The 21,011-nt window shown below is 40.1% G+C and overlaps 1 protein-coding gene across 1 annotated transcript; it reads left to right on the top strand.

The window, feature by feature from the left end:
• Window positions 1-618: 618 nt before the first annotated feature.
• LOC141724658 (putative glycosyltransferase At3g07620) lies at window positions 619-5,464 on the top strand. Its single transcript, XM_074526873.1, has 5 exons — window positions 619-866; window positions 1,718-2,503; window positions 2,588-2,718; window positions 3,356-3,701; window positions 4,283-5,464. Exons 2-5 carry the CDS (start codon window positions 1,808-1,810, stop codon window positions 4,949-4,951), a joined length of 1,842 nt encoding a protein of 613 aa, XP_074382974.1. The 5' UTR covers window positions 619-866; window positions 1,718-1,807; the 3' UTR covers window positions 4,952-5,464.
• Window positions 5,465-21,011: the final 15,547 nt, after the last annotated feature.

Genomic DNA, 21,011 nt, shown 5'->3' with positions numbered 1-21,011 from the left:
AATATATAATGATTATAAATTTATAATAAAAATAATAGAATAACATGTGGTCGTAATTTAGTAGAATAAATAGACTATTTCTAGTAGTTTAACAATGTAGTAGTTTAGCAGATATGTAACACTATTATTTATATATTTTAATAATAGGATAAGTTGTATTCGTAGTTTAGTAGGATAAATATACTATATTTAGTAGTAGTTTAATAATTTAGTAGTTTATTAGATATATAACACTATTTATCTATTTTTGTAATAATCAAAATTAGGGAATTATCGTTGAACCAAATCGTTGAACCAAATTATCTCTATTCCGGCTATTATAATATAGTATAGATATAGATGTATGTTAATTTTAGCTATAATATAAATGTAATTAGTAGTGTTTGTATGTATATAATAATATTAAATTTGACTACATTATTTATAATTTTGGATATCCGAAAAATAACCAAATCCGATCTGAAATCCGACGGATTTGGATTTAGATAACCCGAAAATATTTAAATTTTGATTTGAATTTTATAATATCCTATCCGAAATCCACCCGCATCCCTAATTTTGTTATCCAAAATTTGCAGGCAGGACAAGTGGCCCCTCACTTGTGGCGTGAAGGATCAAAAAATTTAATTTAAAAACCAGAAACACAGATTGAACACCGATTGTAATATGAAAGAGAAAGCAAAGTCAATGTCTTCTATCCAGTATTGTATAGTGTGTTCGTGTATACTCCGTCCTCAGTGTTAAGTAAATTTAAATCCTGAACAAACTGAATATTTGAAATGCTGTTACTGATTACTTAGACAAGCGGGTTCATCTTTTTTGAAGCTCAAGCTCTCATCTCTCTTCAGTTCATAGTGTTTTTTCAGGTATATTATAGTAATTTTTATTAGTGTTCTCTATTCAGTTATGCTTGTGGACTGTTAGTGATTCTACCTTTGATTTTTAATCTGGGTGATCCCGCTTTCTTGTTTTTCTTTTCATCATTTACTTAAAAGTTAAAACTATGATCTGAGCCTAGTCGTGTCTTACAACTTACAAGTTAATTCTATCTTTGACAATGATGTTGCACCAAACTCAGTTTAGGTTTGTTTGTTTAGGTCTTGATTTGTGTACTCGAGATTTCTTTTTAATTTTGCATCACAATTTGAATTTAAGTTAGAAGCTTCTATCACATTATCAATTTATGAATTAGGAATTCACAAGTCTGGTCTTACTTCTAGTAATGTTCCTCGATGACCAATTTTGATTGCAGTCACGCGTACCGCAGTGAGTAGTTCTTAATTTACTAGTATTAATTTCTTTGGTTCCTTACTTACATAAGCCGGTCTAGAGTGTCCTGAGATTGTTTCTATTAGTGGGAACGATCTTGCAAATTCTTGGATAGGCTGGTTGTTTAAACTAGATCACTCCAAACCTCAAATTGGTGTCATGATATAAAGTTTTATTGTATACCGAGTTACAGTACATTTGTGTAATGATATATGTGTTTATTCATAAATCATTTAAAAACTTATTAAGTCAAACAGTGGGAGCGAGAAAAGGAATTGTGCTTTGTTATATTTAGGCATGAAATAAGGGTCTCTTTGTTGTGAATTAATCTCATTTGCACCTGCAATCATATAATATGTAGTATATCTACTCGTTAATTACTTCAGTTGTTATGAAAAGTACCTATATTCATGGAAACAAGGACTTATCTTTGCGCTTTCTATTTCAGGACCCTGGACGAAACTTCAGAGTCTGTTATATTTTCAATTTTTGGTCATCTATTGGTACCTTCGATCTTTCCTAACTATCAAAATAGATTATGACATTTAATGTTCAAGTTCAAAGGCTATGTCAAGTCCAGATCCAGAAATTGCTTCTGGTTGTGGGAATTATGGTAACATTAGTAATTGTATTCCAGTTTATTAATTCTACTTACGAGAAGAACATCTTAGTTGTGTCACAAGAAAGTAACATTTCACGCAGTTTAGAGTTAAGTAGTTCACCCACCGTTAATGAGGTGGTGAGTACTAGGATTGCCTCATATTTAGACGAGGACACCGTGTATAAGAGTGAGGCAATAGGTGAGAACAAAGATTATGAGTTAGACACAGATGATAATGAATCGATTCATCACTCATTTCAACCAGCAAAAACTATACAAGCAAATAACTTGACACCTGAGAGGGGTCTGATCCATAACAAGAGCTCAACAATGAGGCATGTCAGAAGTTCTGACAAGAGTTCTACTATTGAAAATGAGATAAAATTGAATTTTTTTGTTATAGAGCAAATTAAGAAATCAGATTTCACTTTTCCGCAAGACAATGGCCACAAACCAGGCACACTTTTAGCAGAATTGGAACTCAGCAATCATAGTCTTGGGACAGTTACTCTGAGAAATAAAGCGATGGTAGCTGGTAATACTTCCGTGAGGAAGTATTGGAACAAGGCAATATCAATAACAGATATGACTGCATCTTGGCTACAGATTTCTGGTGCTACTACTAGTTCAAAGGTAAGGATTTCACATAATTTTCCCTTATAGTTTAAAAATGATATTCTGAATGATTGTGAAATTATTTTTGCACTTCACATGTAGAGGGTGCATTGGTCATCTTCACAGGATCGAGAACTCCAGAACGCAAGGTTACAGATTAAAAATGTTCCAGAGAAAAGAAACCTTCTGGACCTTCATGCTTCTGTTTTCCAGAATGTTTCCATGTTCAAAAGGTAGAACTTTTCCACCTTCTTTTTGTGATTGGTTTTAGAATGAGGCGTGCTGTAAATTCTCTCAACTTTGTCAAGGAGCACTATAATATGTTTCAACCGTAATTACCCCCAGGAAAGACTGGATGCCTATAATTTAACTTATAATGCAGAGAAGCGAGTAAATGTATTACTTAAGATCTCATGTATATTCTGTGGTTAAACATTTACAAATATATTAGTATGTTTATAGAAATTAAGATGTCAGTCAGAAGATGGTATGCATGAGAGAGTTGAGCATCTTCTTAGTTACTGGCATCTTTTTTACCTTGAGGGACCTTTCTTTCTTTTTGTCTGTTCAAGTCAAACTGAATAGCCACACAGAAAAAAAAATTGAATTTTATTTTAAAGTTAAAAGTGCGCTTATAATTTCTTCGTATCTGTGTATGCCACACTTGCAGTTATCATGTAACTAACATGTAAACTCAAAGTTAGAATACAGACACTGCTTTAATGTGCATTTGTTAAACTTGCAGGCATGTCATCAAACATTGTAATGATAAAATATCCAATCAGTGTGATTTACGATGAGGACAAATGTGCTTTTTTGGAGCGATGACTGTGAATTATAACTAAATCTTTCATTTGATTTTGATAACAGGAGTTACGACTTGATGGAACGAACACTAAAGGTTTATGTATATAATGAAGGAGAGAAACCAATATTTCATAATCCAAAAATGAGGGGTATATATGCTTCTGAAGGATGGTTCATGAGTCTGATGGAAAAAAACAAACAATTTGTTGTGAGGGATCCCAGAAAAGCTCACCTGTTTTATCTACCTTTCAGTTCAAAAATGCTTAGGATATCTCTTCTTCAGCAGAATTATAGCAGTCAAATGGGAAATACATTTTTGAAGAACTATATTGACTTAATTGCAAAAAAGTATCGTTTCTGGAACAGAACAAGTGGAGCAGATCATTTTTTAGTTGCTTGTCATGATTGGGTATGTTTCTCATGCCTTTGACGTGTCAATGAATGGAGTCTCAAATTTTGTGAATATTGTAAATCCTCTATGTTCTTCTTTGTTAATTGATGCAGTAAATGTTTCTTAGGTGCATAAATTCTAACGTCCTATTGACTCTGCTGAAGTCCTTGCATATATATGTTATTTTTATGAAACGGCTGGCCAATAAAAACCACTTCTCAAAAAATCTCATATTTATAGGCATAGAATTCCATGTGACAATACTGTTTTCTGATTCTAAAGATCCTAAACACACTTCTTTTCTTCTGTACTGAAAGGAACGGAAAGAGTTCATGAGGCATTTACTGTTGTGACCTTAGTCATATAAAAAGGTCAAATTGCAGAAATTGTATACTCTCTTAGTTCTACGAAAGGAATCCTATTTAAGGTTTTTTTGAAAGTCAAATACTTGTGTCTATAAAATTGTAATAATGATGTTGAATTCTGAGAAATGACTATGCTTCAGAAACATCATTAGAAATGGAACTTGCTGATGTGGTAAACATTGTTCTTTATGCTTCTTTATATTCTTGTGAATATATAATTCATGAAATTCGCAGGCCCCCAAGTTAACAAGAAATCATATGGATAATTGTATCAGAGCTCTTTGCAATTCTAATCTAGGCAGTGGCTTCAGAATTGGGAAGGATGTTTCTTTACCAGTCACTTTTATTCGTACAACACAAGATCCTCAAAAAGATCTCGGAGGTAATCCTCCTTTAGAAAGGCGTATTTTAGCCTTCTTTGCTGGTAGCATGCACGGTTACCTCCGTCCAGTCCTTCTACAGTACTGGAACAATCGAGAACGTGACATGATAATTACGGGTCCAATGAATCGTAGTATTGAAGGTAAAGCTAGATACAGAGAACTCATGAAGAACAGCAAATATTGCATATGCGCGAGGGGATACGAAGTCCACACTCCACGTCTAATTGAATCAATATTCTATGAGTGTGTACCAGTTATCATATCAGATAATTATGTTCCCCCATTCTTGGAAGTATTGAAGTGGGAAACGTTCTCCGTGTTTGTTTTGGAGAAAGATATTCCAAATTTGAGGAGCATACTTCTCTCTATTTCCGAGGAAAAGTACTTGGCAATGCAGCACAGAATAAAGATGGTACAACAACATTTCCTATGGCACAAACAACCAGTGAGGTATGACTTGTTTCATATGATCCTTCACTCAGTATGGTACAACAGATTATTTCAACTCAAACCTAAATAAGAGCCTCCAGGAATTTCGAACATCTGATTATGTTCCATAATAGAAAAAGATGCAGTTGCAACATCTATATGTACGGAATGATAGTTCAGCTTACTTCTAGAGGAGAACCAACTGAAAGAATCGGACTAATGATGATGTGTCGAGATGATATTCAGATCACTTGGACGTTTCTGAATTCTTAGGAGATCTTGGTTCTCAAAGACTACCCTTTACCTGGCACTACACTTGTACATATCAGTTTCTATTGTGCAATTGCTCTATAAGCTGGATATGTGCATCTAGATACAGACTTTTCTGCTGCTTCATTGGTCGCCTTTATACAGCTTGTCCATATAGCAGGTTCCAGTCAATGACTAAACGCAGAGTGGTCAGCAACAAGATGAATAATGTCATCTTCTGTAAAGTCGATTAGTGTATAATAAGGTAGTTTGTGTTGAAGAAAAACACTGTTCTTTTCTGTCAAAATAAAAATAAAAATAAAAAAACTGCAAGTTTGTATTTATTCTTGTGAAATTACAGATTTGTCCGTGTGTTTACTGTATTTTAAAAAATGATCCTATTCGAAATTGAACCAAAGTTTATAGCATTATATTATAAAGTTTAATACCAATGTGTCAATATGTCATTTGTGTTTTATAATTATACTCTCAATATGTATTTGTCACATAAAAGTTATAGAATATTATTTTTTTCATCATCTTTTTCAATTTATATATGTTCATTTAGTTGCCTATATATCTAAAAAAATTAAGTTACTATTAAAATTATAGTACTATTTAATGTGAAACATAGAAAAATAACTATTTTACAAAAAAGATAAATAAGGTAACACATAACATGTCGTATTTAATAATGATATAATACTTTTAAAGTAATCATTATAATATATATAATTAATATGATCGTGTATGTACTTATACGAATAAATAATGAAACTTATAGTACGAGTTTACTTAATATTGATATGATATTTACTACTCCCTCCATCCCTCCCAAATGTTTACATTTTGTTGGACACGGAATTTAATAAAAATGATAAATTAGTTGAGGAAAGTTATAAAAGTGAGTGAAGTAATGGGACCGATTAATATTATATGCATAAAGTGGGTATAGTTGAAAGAAGCAGTGGATGTAGTTATTTTAAAAATTATAAAAAAATTACTATTTTTGAAAATTTTTGAAATGTTAACAATTGGAAGGAACATCCCAAAAAGGAAAGTGTAAACAAATGGGAGGGACAGAGGGAGTACATATAAGAGATGTTTATTCATATCAAATGATCATGTATACACTTATGCGGAAGAAAAAATCAATTATACGTGTTTGTTCAATATTGATACGATATTTTTGTTAAGTGATCTTTAGATTAAATCACTAATATAAGATATACGGACATTATATCAGATAAATAAATAACAAGAATACAAGTTTATAAAATTAATTATTAATATTATTCTAACATTTATTTGTTTGGATATGCTATAAGATTATGTATAATGATTGATTAGTCAAAAATATATTCTACGTTACTTATACACAGTGTTCTAAAATTCGGAATTCGAGTTTGATAACTCCGGTGAGCGGGCGGCTCCGTCCGACACCGTTCCTGGACCTTCTGGGTATGGATGAGGTGTGGCTGCTGGTTGAGCGCCTGCAAAATAACACCGGAAGGGGGGTTTGGCTCCCACGGCGCCTCCGGTGTAAGAATAAGAACAGAGTTTTGGAGAGGATGAAGATGTATGTGTGTAATGGCAATATTGCTGTGTGTGTTTGAGTATATGAGAGAGTGTGAGTGTGCAAGAGTGTATATATTTTTCCAACCCCTAAACCCTTCAGCCTTGGGGGTATATATAGCCCAAAGGTAGGGTTTATGGGTAGTTACCTCTAAATCAGGGCCGTTGGATCTTAGGAGCGGAGGATTCCTGGCTTGGGTGGATTGCTTACACGTGTCCAGGGGAGGACCACCTTCAGAGTGTCCTAAGGGCCTTCTGACACGCGCCGTGCTTGTCTGGTGTGTTGGTTGTTGATAGATGTCATAGTCACGTGCCCACGTACCCTTCCTTGGCGGGTTGTGGGATGTGCATGTGTTTGCTGGGACCTCCCTCATGGGGGTCTTAGCCATGATCCGGATCCGGGTAGGCAGGTGGGTCCGGATCCGGGTCATAGGATGGACCCGGGCCTGGTCTCTTCATTTGATTGTTCTGGGAGAGGGGGGTCTTGGTCCATTAATCGAGCCTGGTATCCTTTAGATCCAGGTTGATTCCTAGCCGGGTCTCTTGTACCCTATCATTTGCCCCCCACTCCCTTATGCAGATTTTCTGGATGAGGGAGTAGAGTAGGATTACATAGTTGCCTTAGGAGAAAGAATTCCGCTCCTGGTTGCCCCCCAATCCGGATCTGGTGTAGTAGATACCAAACCAGATTAAGGTAGAGTAGTTGCTGCTTTAGAAAAAATTCCGCTCCTGGTTGCCCCCCAATCCGGATCTGGTGTTGTAGATACCAATCCGGATTAAGGTAGAGTAGTTGCTGCTTTAGAAAAAATTCCGCTCCTGGTTGCCCCCCAATCCGGATCTGGGGTAGTAGATGCCAGTCCGGATTGAGGTAGAATGGTTGCTTTAGAAAGAATTCCGCTCCTGGTTGCTCCCCAATCCGGATCTGCTATAGTAGATGCCAGTCCGGATTGAGGTATAATGGTTGCTTTAGAAAGAATTCCGCTCCTGGTTGCCCCCAATCTGGATCTTGCTGTAGTAGGGAAATACCCGGATTGGACCTGGGTAATTTTTGCTTCCAAATCTGTATCTGGTTGAAAATGATCCGAATCAAGGCTCTTGATCCGGGTAGTGTGTAGTTGAATTTGAAAAGTTGAGGAGTTGTAACGTCTCAGTTTATGCCCTCCCACGAATTTGAATTTTTGGGCAGTTATTTCCTAAAAACTCGGCCCATAATCATTATGGGTTTTGAATGTTTTTTAATATGTATATCAAGGGGGTTTTTTTCTGGTAACTGTTGGATGGGCCACTCCGTAGTCGCCACGTGGCAGGGGTCAGGGATTGTAGTGCCTATAAAAGGCTACCCCCCTCTTTTCTTTTGTTTTTTATTCACATCCAAGAATCCCAACCGTTTCTTTTTCTTTCTTCGAAAATCTCCGAAGGGTCTTGCCGTTTTCTGGGCTATCTCTACCGCCGCCGTCGTTTTTCTTTTGCTTGTTCTTGCTTTTGCCGACTAATTTGTAAGTTTTCCGCGCCTTGGTTTTTTATTTATTTGTTCTTCGATTTTTCGAACTCACTGCATGCTTTAATCTTTCTTCCGTGATATTGATGTGAAATAGAGGTTGTGATTGTTAGTTTTTGTTGGATTGTGTTTGTACGAGTTTGTTTTGCTTTCGACTGTCCAGATCTGTGGGTTTTGGGTGTTTTTTGTGGGTTTTTGTGCGATTTTTCTGGGTTTGGTTTCGAGTTTTTTGGGTTATCTAAATGGCTGTTCTTCGTGTTCTTGGTCGAAATGTATGTGTGTATAGTCGAAAACCTTATGTTTTGCTTTATGATTTTCGAAGTTACTGTTTGTGGGTTAGGGTTTTGGGTCGGACCCGGTTAGGGGGTGTCAGACCCGGATGCGGTTTAGTATATTCGGGTAGAATTGCATACCTTAGGATTTGTAATCTGTTTCTTGTTGCTATGGATCCGAGTTTGGGTGTTTGCCATGGGGATCCGGGTACATGGGGGGTGTTTTAAGCTTTTGGCTGTTATGGATCCGGATCTGGGTATTTGCCGTCAAGATCCGGGTACATGGTTGTTTGATTTTTGTTTTTGGTTGCTACAGACCCGGGTCTTGGTATCTGTCATCAAGATTCGGGTCCATGGTAGTTTTGCTTTTTGGAATATAGTTAACATGATCCGGATCGTTGATGTTTTTCCGGGTTGGACTTGCATTAGGGGTCCGGATCATTATGTTATGGTACAATTAACATAACGTACCTGATCCAGACCGCTTAGCAAAACAAATAAAATCTGTAGGGCCCAGGCTAACTGACCTTCATTTTAATAGGTATATGGTCCGGACCAAGGAGTGAGCTAGGAAAGTATATAACTGCTACCCCAACTTTTCCGACGAAGAGAGCGACCCAGATTCATCTGGCAGGGAACAGATCCGGGCGAGATGGTGAAGAAAGGGTCTGGATATGTGGGAACAATCACGAGCTTCCGGTTCAAGAGGCTTCCAGAGAATTCGGTTATCGTCACACCAAAGGGCCGCTGGTCCGATATTAAGTATCATTTTGTTAGAAAGCCACCCGGGTTCGAAGATAGCATTTATTATGCCCGGATCAGATACGAGAGGCACGAGGATGGGCACCCGGAAGTGTATGACCAAGGTGCTTTGGAGGCAGCTTTTGCTTCGTTTGGGATCAGCCGGGATCATTACCAGCTGAAGGATTTCCATGCTGAAGCCGATCCGGATGACATGGACAAGGCAATCCGGGCTGCCTTTCAGTTAACTCCTGATATCGCTTGGAGGTGGCCCGAGCCCCATGAGAGGATTTTCCATCGCCCTTCGGACGGTTTCGTCCCGGTCTGGCTGGAGCACCTAAGATCCGGGTGGGGTCCTCGCTGTCACATATTTATCAAGCACTTGTACAAGTACGTCTACAGGATATCCCCAATGCAAATAACTCCAAACGGAATTAAGTCTATGACCTGGTTCATAGCTTGCTGCAACAAGGCCGGGCTCCTGCCCACCTTCAAGTTGTTCCACCAGATTTTTTATCTCTCTAGATCAAGCCAGAAACCATTTTACGAGCTCAGGTTCCGGGCAGCAGAGTGCGGTTTTGGTCCGGGTAGGTCCAAACCGGTTATGCACCAGATCTCGTTGAAACATTGGAACAGGGAGATATTGATGTTGAAGGGATTCGACCTGGAGTTTCTCCCTTATTTTACAACCGGGGAAGTTAAGACAAAGTTTAATCCGGAGATCTTAGAGGGGGAGGCGGTAGATCAAATTAGGAAATTCTGTGGTAGTCTCGGGTTCCAGCCGACCCGGGATACTTTTATGAATCATAAACTGTTATTCCAACTCGGATGTAAGTTTTTCCTTAACCTGTGCTGCTGGTGATCCGGGTCCCCATCCATGCTTGGAGATCCGGATTACGGTTCCTTTTTCTTTTAACTTGTAATTAGTAGTGGAGTCTTTGCTTGGCCCTTGATCCGGGTCCTTTGTTTTTCTGATGACCCGGACCAACGTCCATTCTGCTTTCTTATTTGTAGCTTTTTTGAATAGAATGTTTTCCCATGGTCCGGATCACGGTACCTTTAGCTTTGTTCTCCCTTGACCCGAGTTTACTGTAGTATTTTCTTTCCGGATTTGGTCGTCTTGGCATGTATATTAATCCTGTGCTGATAGTTTTCTTTTCCAATTTTTCAGGTTTTCCGCATTACAACCCTGCATCCAGAGCGATAATGTCTTCTTCGACTTATGCAACAGCTTTCAACTCCCTTGGCCTGGCCTATAAGACAACTAAGGGGGCTCCTAGGACCGGGTCCGGATCTGCGGATGTAGAGGGTGGAGCTGAGTCTTCTGCCCCCCCGAATGTGGCTGATCCGGTCAATGCGCCCTTGGCAGAGGATCCGGACGTCCGGGAAATCTCTGATGAGGACCCTCCTTCGAAGAAGAGGAAGTCCGCCCCGGGAAAGCCTCCCCGCGGAAAAGCTGTTGTTGCCGACCGGGTCGTTTGTGATTCGGAAGGGAAGGGCCCGGACGGGGGTCTTATCAAGATAGGGACAAAGAGCCTGGTTGACCTAGCCGAGTTCATGTCTAGCATTCCCTCCGAGGAAGACTGGGAAGAAGTTGAAGGCTATAACATGGCCGTTTCCTTGAAGAGGGTAACCGGTCAGTGGGGGCAGGTATTCAACTTTCCATGGTTTTAGTTCCGGGTTGTGTCCCCCAATTTATTATGTACTTAATTTCTTCTTTGTCTTTTCTTAGCTCGGGAGTGCCATTTCTATCTGTTCGGAAGTTGCTTTCACGGAGATCCGGGAGGCAAATAACCGGACTAGGGCTGAGAAGTTGCGGGCTGATAATTTGAAGGATGAGCTGGATGAGGCCCGGGAGAGCTTCCAGATGGTGGAATCCGGGTTGAATGATAAGCTAAAGGATGCAGAGGACTGGGCTGAGGGACTTTCCAAGGAGGTAGAGAGGCTCAAGGCTGAACTCGCTGCCAAGGAAAACTTGAACAAGGAGGCTATAATTTCCGAATTCAAGGCCAACGATGTTTATGATTTTGCGGTTGCCCAGACCGGGGTTCCTGAAGTCCGCAGATCCTGGGTTGTTGCTGGGCGTCATATCATGACCGATCCCTTGGCATCCTGGGAGAGCTTCATCCAGGAGTTCCTTGCTGCGAAGGCCGCAGTGGAGCAGGGTCAGGGGGAACCGGAACCCTATGATGGTCCAAGCCCTAGCTTCCTTTAGATTCGGATTAGCACTGATAGGCTTCTCGGGCCCAGCCCTGTAATTTTACTTTTACTAGGATTTGTGATTTTCGTAGAATTTGTGTCGTTTGTAATATTTGAATTTGTTCCAGATTGATGGCAATCCGGATCCTGCTTTTTAATTTCACTGTCTTTGCTTTGGCCTTTTCTTTGGCCAGAAAATATTTGCTTTTGTTTCCATCTACAGTTTTTGTTTTTAAGAGCTGTCCGGATCCTTGCATAAATGCTTTTGATCCGGGATGTGGCTACGGCCCCCAATCCGGATTGGTTTTATATCCGGGTTATTCCTGGTATGAAGCCTTATCCGGGTTGACTTTGCTTGTTTATTTTCGCTTTAGTCCGGGTATGGTACCAACCCGGATTGATGTTTGCTTGTTTGCTTAATGTATTTAGAAAATAACCCGGATTCTAATGCTTATCCGGGTTGCTTTTTGCTTTTAAATTTGCTCTCAATTCGGGCATGATGCCTTCCCGGGTTTATGTTTGCTTGTTGGCTTTATGTACTTAGGAAATATAAGTACATGACAGTTGTTTTAACCAGGATTCGAATGCTTATCCGGGTTGTTTTATGTTTTCAAAGTTGCTCTCAATCCGGGCATGATGGCTTCCCGGGTTGATGGTTGCTCTATTTACTTAGAAATTTTCTAAGAAAATAGTGGATGCTTTTGTTTTTTGCTTTGAATCCGGATATTAGACTATATCCGGATTGTTTTTTGCTTTGAATCCGGATATTAGACTATATCCGGATTTTTTTTGCTTTGTTTAAAAGTAATAACTTTTCAGGAAAGGAAAATTCTTTTCATTGAATTGGAAATTTTCTTAATACAAAATATAGGACCATAGATTGGTTGCTTGCCATAGGCTACAAGTTTTGGCTATTTTTGGTTGCTTCTTTTACTGGTAAAATTTTCTGAGCCTGAGTCCATGCCATGTATTTGGTATTTCAGATTCATCCATGTTCATGAACTTGTACGTTCCTGGCCTTAGAACTTCCTTGACTTTATATGGGCCTTCCCACCTTGGCATTAGCTTCCCAGTGTTGGTGGGATCTGAAGCTTCCGTGTCTCGAAGGACCAAGTCTCCAACTTGAAAGTTTTTGACCCAGGACTTCTTGCTGAAGTGCTCTTTGGTTTTCTCTTTATACTTTTCCATCCTTGCCACCGCCTGGTCTCGGACTTCATCAATTAGCTCAATATTTGTCCTGAGCCCCTCTTCATTTGCTATCTCATCAAAGTTGATTGCTCGATGGGAGGGGGATCCCACTTCAATTGGTAGCATAGCTTCAGTTCCATAAGCCAGTTTGAAGGGGGTTTCTCCCGTGCTTGTCCGGGGGCTTGTTCTGTATGCCCAGAGTACATTAGGCAATTCTTCTGGCCATTTGGTTTTGCTTTCCCTGAGCCTCTTCTCTATCCCCCTGAGAAGTATTCGATTTGTTACTTCAACTTGGCCATTCCCTTGAGGGTAGGCTACAGATGACTTCTTTTGCCGGATACCCCGTTCTTGAAGGTAGGATTCGAATTCTGAACCAATGAACTGCGGACCATTATCTGAGACTAGTACTCTCGGGATCCCGTACCTCATCAGAATGTTGTCCATGAATTTGATGCAATCTTGCTGGTTTATTGTTCTCATGACCTTTGCTTCTACCCATTTAGTCATATAATCAATTGAGACTAGTAAGTACCCGAGGTCTCCTCTGGCCCTGGGGAATGGTCTCATGATATCAATGCCCCATACAGCAAATGGGATTGGTGACAAGACTGAAGAAGGTAGGACTGGGCTCATCCATGTCACATTGCTGAAAAACTGGCATTCCTTGCATTTCTTCACGAATTATATTGCATCCTGGTGGATAGTAGGCCAGTAGTATCCTTGTATTATTTTTTTTGAGCTACGGCCTTTGCAGACATATGATCCCTGCATATTCCTTCATGAACTTCCATAAGACAGTACTGTGCCTCTCCTGGGCCTATGCACTTCAGGATCGGGGAGGAGATGGTCCGGCGATAGAGTATACCCTCTTCGATGAAGAATTTTGAAGCTTTTGCTTTTAACCTTTGAGCCTTCCCTTTATCCTCCGGGAGCTCTCCCTTCTACAGGTAGTTAATAAATAGAGTCATCCAATTCGGACTGTTGTCTATTTTCATGACCGTTTCAGCTTCTATGCTTGGTTTCTGCAATTCTTCGAAGTAGACGGAGCAATCTAGGTCTGATGAATTTTGAACAAGTTTAGAGAGTGTATCAGCTTCTGAATTCTCCTCTCTGCAGATTTGGATGACTTGGATTTTTGGTATCAAGGCGAGGTAGCTTTGGACTAGAGCCTGGTACTTGGCTAGAATTGGATCCTTGGCTATGTACTCGCCGTTTGTTTGCTTTACCACGATCTAGGAGTCACTGTTGATTTTGAGATCCTGGATCCTGAGTGTTCTTGTTAGCTTTAACCCTGCAATCAAGGCCTCGTACTCTGCCTGGTTGTTTATTGCTGAGAAGCCAAAGGAGATTGCTGTTTGGATTGTGAATCCTTCTGGGCTCTTTAGGATGAGTCCGGCTCCCGATCTTTCATTTGTTGAAGAACCATCAACTTTGAGAGCCCAGGCTCCTATGTCTTGATCATTGTTTCTTCCAGGGTCAATGCTCATGGGAATATGCTCTTCTGCCGGGAAATTGCACCCTCTGATGAAATCAGCTAGAGCCTGGGCTTTGATTGCGGTTCTTGGAATGAAACTCAAGTTGAACTGGCTCAGCTCAACTGCCCAATTTACCAATCTTCCTGAGATATCTGGCTTGTGTATTATCTTCCTTAAGGGTTGGTTAGTTACAACCCGTATCTCCCTTCCCTGGAAGTAGTGTTTGAGCTTTCTGGATGCTGTGACCAAGGCAAAAGCAAACTTTTCGAGCCTCGGGTATCGGGTCTCCGCATCTTTTAGCACTTGGCTCACATAATAAACTGGTTGTTGTTTGTCGTTCTCTTCCCTGATTAAGACTGCTCCAACTGCCAGGGCCCCTGCTGATAGGTAAAGGGATAGGGGCTCCCCGGGCTGGGCTTTGGTGAGCACGGGGGGTTGAGAAAGGTACCTTTTAATTTCTTCAAATGCTCTTTGGCATTCTGGGCTCCAATTAACTTCTCTCTTATTGGTTGCTCCTTTTAATAGGTCAAAGAAGGGTAGGTATCTTTCAGCTAACTTTGAGATGAATCTTCTGAGTGCAGTCAGTGACCCTGCTAACTTCTGCACATCTTTTTGCGTTCTGGGAGGCTTCATCTCTTGGATTGCCTTTATCTTTTCGGGGTTGACTTCAATTCCCCGGTTGCTTATCATAAACCTAAGAAATTTTCCTGCCCCTACTCCGAATGTGCACTTTTCTGGATTGAGCCTGAGTGAGTGTTTTCTTAAGTTGTCAAGGCATTCTCTCAGGTCTCCTAAGTGCCCGAGGATGCTTGTAGACTTTGCAATCATGTCGTCGACATATGATTCCAGGTTCCTTCCAATCTGGTCCTTGAAGATTTTATTCATTGCTCTTTGATATGTTGTTCCCGCATTAGTCAATCCGAAAGGCAGCATCACGTAGGCATAGACCTCCCTGTGGGTTATGAAGCCTGTCTTTAAGATGTCCTTGGGATTCATCTTGATCTGGTTGTACCCCGAGTAGGCGTCCATGAAACTTAGCATTACGTGCCCAGAAGTTGCGTCGATCAATTGATCAATACTTGGCAAGGGGTAGGGGTCTTTGGGGCATGCACTGTTCAAGTCTGTGTAATCGATACACATTCTCCATTTCCCGTTCGCTTTTTTCACCATCACTACATTTTCCAGCCATTCCGGGTACTTGACTTCGCATATTATTCCAACTTTGAGTAGTTTCTCAATTTTTTCATCGATTGCTTTCTGTCTTTCTGGGGCAAAATTTCTTCTCTTTTGCTTGACTGGCTTCCTTTCTGGGTTGATGTCCAAGCTATGCATTGCTATTGATTCATCCAACTCGGGCATGTCTCTTGGGGTCCAAGCAAATATATCAGAGTACCCTTGGAGTAGTGATACCAGGTCTTTTCTGAAATTAGTCTCGAGCCCGGACCCTATCCTTATTTTCTTAGCAGGATCGCTTTCATTAATCAGAATTGTTTCCATTTCTACAGCGGCCTGTATCTTGGATTGATCCATATTTGATACCAACTGTTGGATCCGGGCCTCTGTATTCTTCTTCGTATAGATTTGACCCTGGGGTGTCATCTCATTTTGGTTGCTTTCCCCTACTTCAATTGTTTCAGGGTTGGTTGCTTGCCCAGTAGGGTTGGTTTGGCCAAGCCCTGGGCTCAATTCAATCCCTTCTGTGACTTGGTTGCTTTCTTGCTCTTCTGAGCTTGGTTTGGTTGCTTTTGGATCTAAGAGGGACTCTATGATCTGAACTTCTTTTCTCGCGTCATCCCTTGAGTGGAGGCGATGTTTCTTAATACTCTGCTGTTTCCGGAGTACCACAGCCTTTCTCTTGTTATCTTGATGAGTTTCGGCCATTACCAGAGCCTGGCTATAACATCTTTCAGCTACCTCATAGTCTCCTTTGATTTCTCCTACTCCGGTTGGAGTTGGGAATTTGATTTTCAAGTGTGATATGGAGGTGATTGCTTGGATCTTGGTCAGGGCTGAGCGCCCGATTATGCCGTTGTAAGATGAGGGAGTATTGATCACGTAGAACTTTATCACATGGTTAATTTAGTTTGGACCCGATCCAAATATGACTGGCAAATATAAGGTTCCTTGGATCGGGACCAAGTTGTTCCCGAACCCATACAGAGGGTCCTCTTGGCATTCATTGGAGCATACACTCCCAAGCTTCATCCTGTCTACAGTATGCTTGAAGAGTATGTTTACTGAAGATCCATTATCTATAAGCATCCTTCTGACTTCGTTGTCAAAAATGTCAAGTGTTACCACCAAGGCTTCGTTGTGATTCGGGTTGACCACTTCATAATCTTTGCTGTTGAATGAGATCATCATCTCCGGGTAGGATTGAACGAAGAACACTTCATCTCCTGAGCCCGGGCTCCTAGGGGGAGAGTGCGACCCTCCTAGGACCACATTTACTACATTCTTACCTTTTATTTTCCTTTCTTCTCTCTGATTTGTCTCCCAGGAGATGTACTGGCTCAGGTTGCCTTTCTTAACTTGATCTTCAATGAAGTATTTTAAAGATAGGCAATTTTCAGACTTGTGCCCATGGGTTTCATGATAGCCGCACTGCCTGTTGTAAGGCCTGCTCTCCGGGAGAGTCTGCATTAGCTTTGGAGGATAATAGAATGGCTTTCCCTTGATCTCTTTCAGTATTTCTTCCCGACTCCTGTTTAGTGGTGTCCACTCTGGCTCTTGCCTAGGCTCCCTTTCCTGCTTAGGTGGACCGGGGTCGCCTTTGGATTCTATCTTAGGACCTAATCTTTAAAATATTGGAGTGTTTTGTACAACATTTGTCTGCTGGGTTTGGTTGCTTTGTTTGAACTTTTTTCCTGATGGTAACCCCCTTTCGGTCGGTCATCAGAAGATTTGTTCCTGGTTCCTCCATTCCGAGTCATTCTCATTGCCTGGAGAACATCTGTTTCTTTTATGAACCGGGCTGCCATTGAGTAGGCCGCGGCCAGGCTTTATGGCTCTTTTTTTATCAACTCCACAATGTACCTCTCATTGTGTTCTGGATCCAGGTTCCTTCGAAATATGCTTAGAGCCTCCCTTTCATCGAGATTTGAAACTTTGTTGATGGCTTCCTGGAATCTCCGCATATAAGTTGAGAGTGCTTCATTATCATACTGGCGGATTGTCTCCATGTGGCACATGTGCATTTCATGTGTTTTATTGGCTCTGAATCTTCTAAGGAAGGCTCCTCTGAATTCTTTCCAGGAGTGAATGCTTCTTGATGGGATCCTGCTGAACCATCTTTGAGCCCCCCTTTGAGGGTCGAGGCGAAGAATCTGGATTTGGTTAAGTCATTGTAATAATATATCTAAGCTATCTGTTGGAAGTAGTTGAGGTGCTCTTCCGGATCTCCCAGTCCATCGAAAGAGTCGAAGTTGTAGTGTTTGAGATTTTTCTGTCGGGGGATGGCTTCTAGGGAGTGGCTGAAGGGCGTGAGGGTCTCCCCAACTTCCAACCCGGAATCTTTCTCCATTTTCCTCTGAAGCTCATAAATCATGTCTTTAAGGTCCTTCTGGCCCTCCTCTTCGTCATCAGAAATGAGTTCGGGGGTAGGGTCCCTCCGAGTTCTTTTGCCTCTTATTTTAGCTAGGAGCCTCTCCTCCTCCAGCTGCATTATTTTCTGAATTTTTTTCTCCAGCTTTTCCTCTTCTTCCTTTCTTATCTGTTTTCTGATTTCTTCTAACTTTTTCTTTCTGGTTCCTTCTGTCTCTTCTTACTAGGCTCTTTTTGATTTTTTTTCCTTAGTTCCGATTCGGTCGAAGATAAATCTCCTGGATTGCTGAGAATCCCCGGACTCTTCTTGCTCATCATCTTGTTCAAATTCTATCTGAGCCCGGGCTTGTTCGTCTCTGTAGAGCCTGATTGCTTCAGCAAGTTCATGGCTTGTTAAATTAGTCATATGCTCCTCTGTAACCGGAACATTGGTGTACTTGTACTGATTGAGTTCTATGACATTTCTGGCATCCCGGGGTGTTACTAGCCTTTCCAAGACCGGGGTGTGCTATGTCAATAGTTGCTCCTGGAGGGTCTCTCGATCTCCCTCAGGTTCATGAGCTTGAGAATGGTCCTGATCCTGGACCTGGGTACTGGCGGAGGGCCTACCAGCTGTACTTTTTCCTGCTCTTGCCATTACCACAATTGTACAAACAACTGACCAAGATTTAAGGCTACAAATGTGGATCTGAGGTTGCTTTTTTGAAGACTACAAGAAATTTCCAGAATAACAGCAAGCAAACTCTCCGGGCTTTGCTGACAATAATACTAAACAAGAACAGCAGGCTCTAGAACATAAAAGAAATTATGCAAGCTAAAACAATTCCGGGTTTTAAAATTATCAAGACTATTAAACCCCAGGCTTCAAGAATATCAAGATTATCAAACCCTAAACAACCAAAACTTAACAAACAAGAGCGGGCTCACACAAATGTGGCCTAAAGTAACGAGCTCACACAAATGTGGCTAAAATGAATATTCATATTCAAGAAACGGTTTGGTTGTTTGTGTTCTTACAGGCTTAAAAGTGGACTCTCTTAAGAGTTTGCTGATGAAGATGAATCCAGGGGCACCGAGACCCAAGGATGGAGCCCCCTCCTTCTAGCGCCAAATGATAACTCCGGTGAGCGGGCGGCTCCGTCCGACGCCGTTCCTGGACCTTCTGGGTATGGATGAGGTGTGGCGCTGGTTGGGTGCCTGCAAAACAACACCGGAAGGGGGGTTTGGCTCCCACGACGCCTCCAGTATAAGAATAAGAACAGGGCTTTGGAGAGGATGAAGATGTATGTGTGTAATGGCAAGGTTGCTGTGTGTGTTTGAGTATATGAGAGAGTGTGAGTGTGCAAGAGTGTATATATTTTTCCAACCCATAAACCCTTCAGCCTTGGGGGTATATATAGCCCAAAGGTAGGGTTTAGGGGTAGTTACCTCTAAATCAGGGCCGTTGGATCTTAGGAGCGGAAGGACGCCTGACTTGGGTGGATTGCTTACACGTGTCCAGGGGAGGACCACCTTCAGAGTGTCCTAACGACCTTCTGACACGCGCCGTGCTTGTCTGGTGTGTTGGTTGTTGATAGCTATCATAGTAACGTGCCCATGTACCCTTCCTTGGCGGGTTGTGGGATGTGCATGTGTTTACTGGGACCTCCCTCATGGTGGTCTTAGCCATGATCCGGATCCGGGTAGGCAGGTGGGTCCGGATCCGGGTTATAGGATGGACCCGGGCCTGGTATCTCCATTTGATTGTTCTGGGAGAGGGGGGTCTTGGTCCATCAATCGAGCCTGGTGTCCTTTAGATCCAGGTTGATTCCTAGCCGGGTCTCTTGTACCCTATCACGGTTGACTAGTGAATCTACCGAGTTACGATTACTTCAATTACTTGGATTACTTGGGGAGTACTCGGATTAAAGATCGGATACATTAAATATTTCTTTTTTTAAAATTACTTATTAGTATATATATCATTTAGTAAATTACATAATATTTTAAAACCAAAACAACCAAAAAATACATATTACTCTCAATTTTAACAAAATATATTTCCTAAATAATAGAAAGATAATTATTAATTAGTTCATATACCATGCTTGAAACCCAAGATTATATGAGTTTCAGAAAGAATTTTCAAAGGTTATTAATTAAATAATTATGATATTATGTTATTTCAATTTTTTATTTTGTTTTCATTTTTAATATCAAATTCGAGTTGGACCGACTTTGAGCCAAGTTATGCCGAGTTTGATCCAAGTTAAACTCAAAATCAGGTAATTACCCGAATAATAAAAAATGAGTTAGTAAATGAGTTTGAGTCTGAGTACTTGCCCGAGTTATCGGCCGAGTCGGCCGATTTTTAGAATACTGCTTATATATCATAGATCATGACAATGATATATCATCTTGACAATTTTTTTTTGAAAATATAGCTTTTAACTTAAATGCCTAACTGTTAAAATGATAATTTTCCGGAACTACAATCAAGAATTCAATGAAATAAGATACTTTTTAGCACATATTGAAAATAAGATACTTTTTAGCTCACTAAAACGCATCTTAAAGGGATATTTTTTAGAAACGCAAGGATGTTGTAGTGTTTCTTTTTCCACAAATTTTTGATTCTAAAAGAAGACTATAAACACATGTTTAATTAACGTTTACACAAAGTCTATATTCGTTATATACAAACAATGCATCACGTATTTATATATTGTAAATTTAAATTGAGTTTATTAATAACCACACAGACAATTTATATATAATATGCAGGCCATTTGCGTGCTATTGTATCTGATCCTTTACACTCATAATACCTTTCAATTAATTAATTATTATTTTAATATTTAAAAGTTTATAATTGCGTCTCAACCCGTTAATATCACTACATTTCTGTCTATAACTTTACCCAACACGCTCTATGGTTTTAGAGTGCCTTAAATGAAAATTATTTTGACCTTTTTATATTCATTTTGTCTTATTATTTGAAAAAAATTCTCATGAAATAACTGATATTGAGAAACCTTATATCAAATATAAATTAAATTTTTTTAGGCCTTACTATTATAAGTTCTTACCATAGTCACATTATCACATTGTGGAGTTTTGTAATATACTCTAACAAATGCGCATATAATGTTTAAAATTATGACAAACATTTAAATGTGCAAAATTTTACCATTACTTGACTAGCGAGTTTAATATATATATATATCACCTTTTATTTTATTTCACATAAACGTACGAGCCAGTTAGTTTTATGTATTAATTTTTATTTTTTACATAAACACATACTCAATTACATGACACATACAAGAACATGATATGCCAGGTCTATATTAATCGTCTTTGATTGTTAATAGATTTGTATTAGGTATCCTTATAATCAAATAAATATAATTACATGATGCATAAAAAAAT

Source organism: Apium graveolens, chromosome 5 (genome assembly GCF_009905375.1).
Source record: "Apium graveolens cultivar Ventura chromosome 5, ASM990537v1, whole genome shotgun sequence".
NCBI classification, from domain to species: domain Eukaryota; kingdom Viridiplantae; phylum Streptophyta; class Magnoliopsida; order Apiales; family Apiaceae; genus Apium; species Apium graveolens.
Note: the sequence above shows the minus strand (reverse complement) of the source record. Positions and strands in the feature narration are given on the sequence as shown.

What these genes read in the sequence shown, in the direction of transcription:
- LOC141724658 (XM_074526873.1), top strand. Translation starts at nt 1,808, where the DNA reads ATGACATTTAATGTTCAAGTTCAAAGGCTATGTCAAGTCCAGATCCAG. An exon ending in GTGCTACTACTAGTTCAAAG is followed by an intron (nt 2,504 to 2,587) that starts GTAAGGATTTCA and finishes CTTCACATGTAG; the next exon opens with AGGGTGCATTGGTCATCTTC. An exon ending in AATGTTTCCATGTTCAAAAG is followed by an intron (nt 2,719 to 3,355) that starts GTAGAACTTTTC and finishes TTTTGATAACAG; the next exon opens with GAGTTACGACTTGATGGAAC.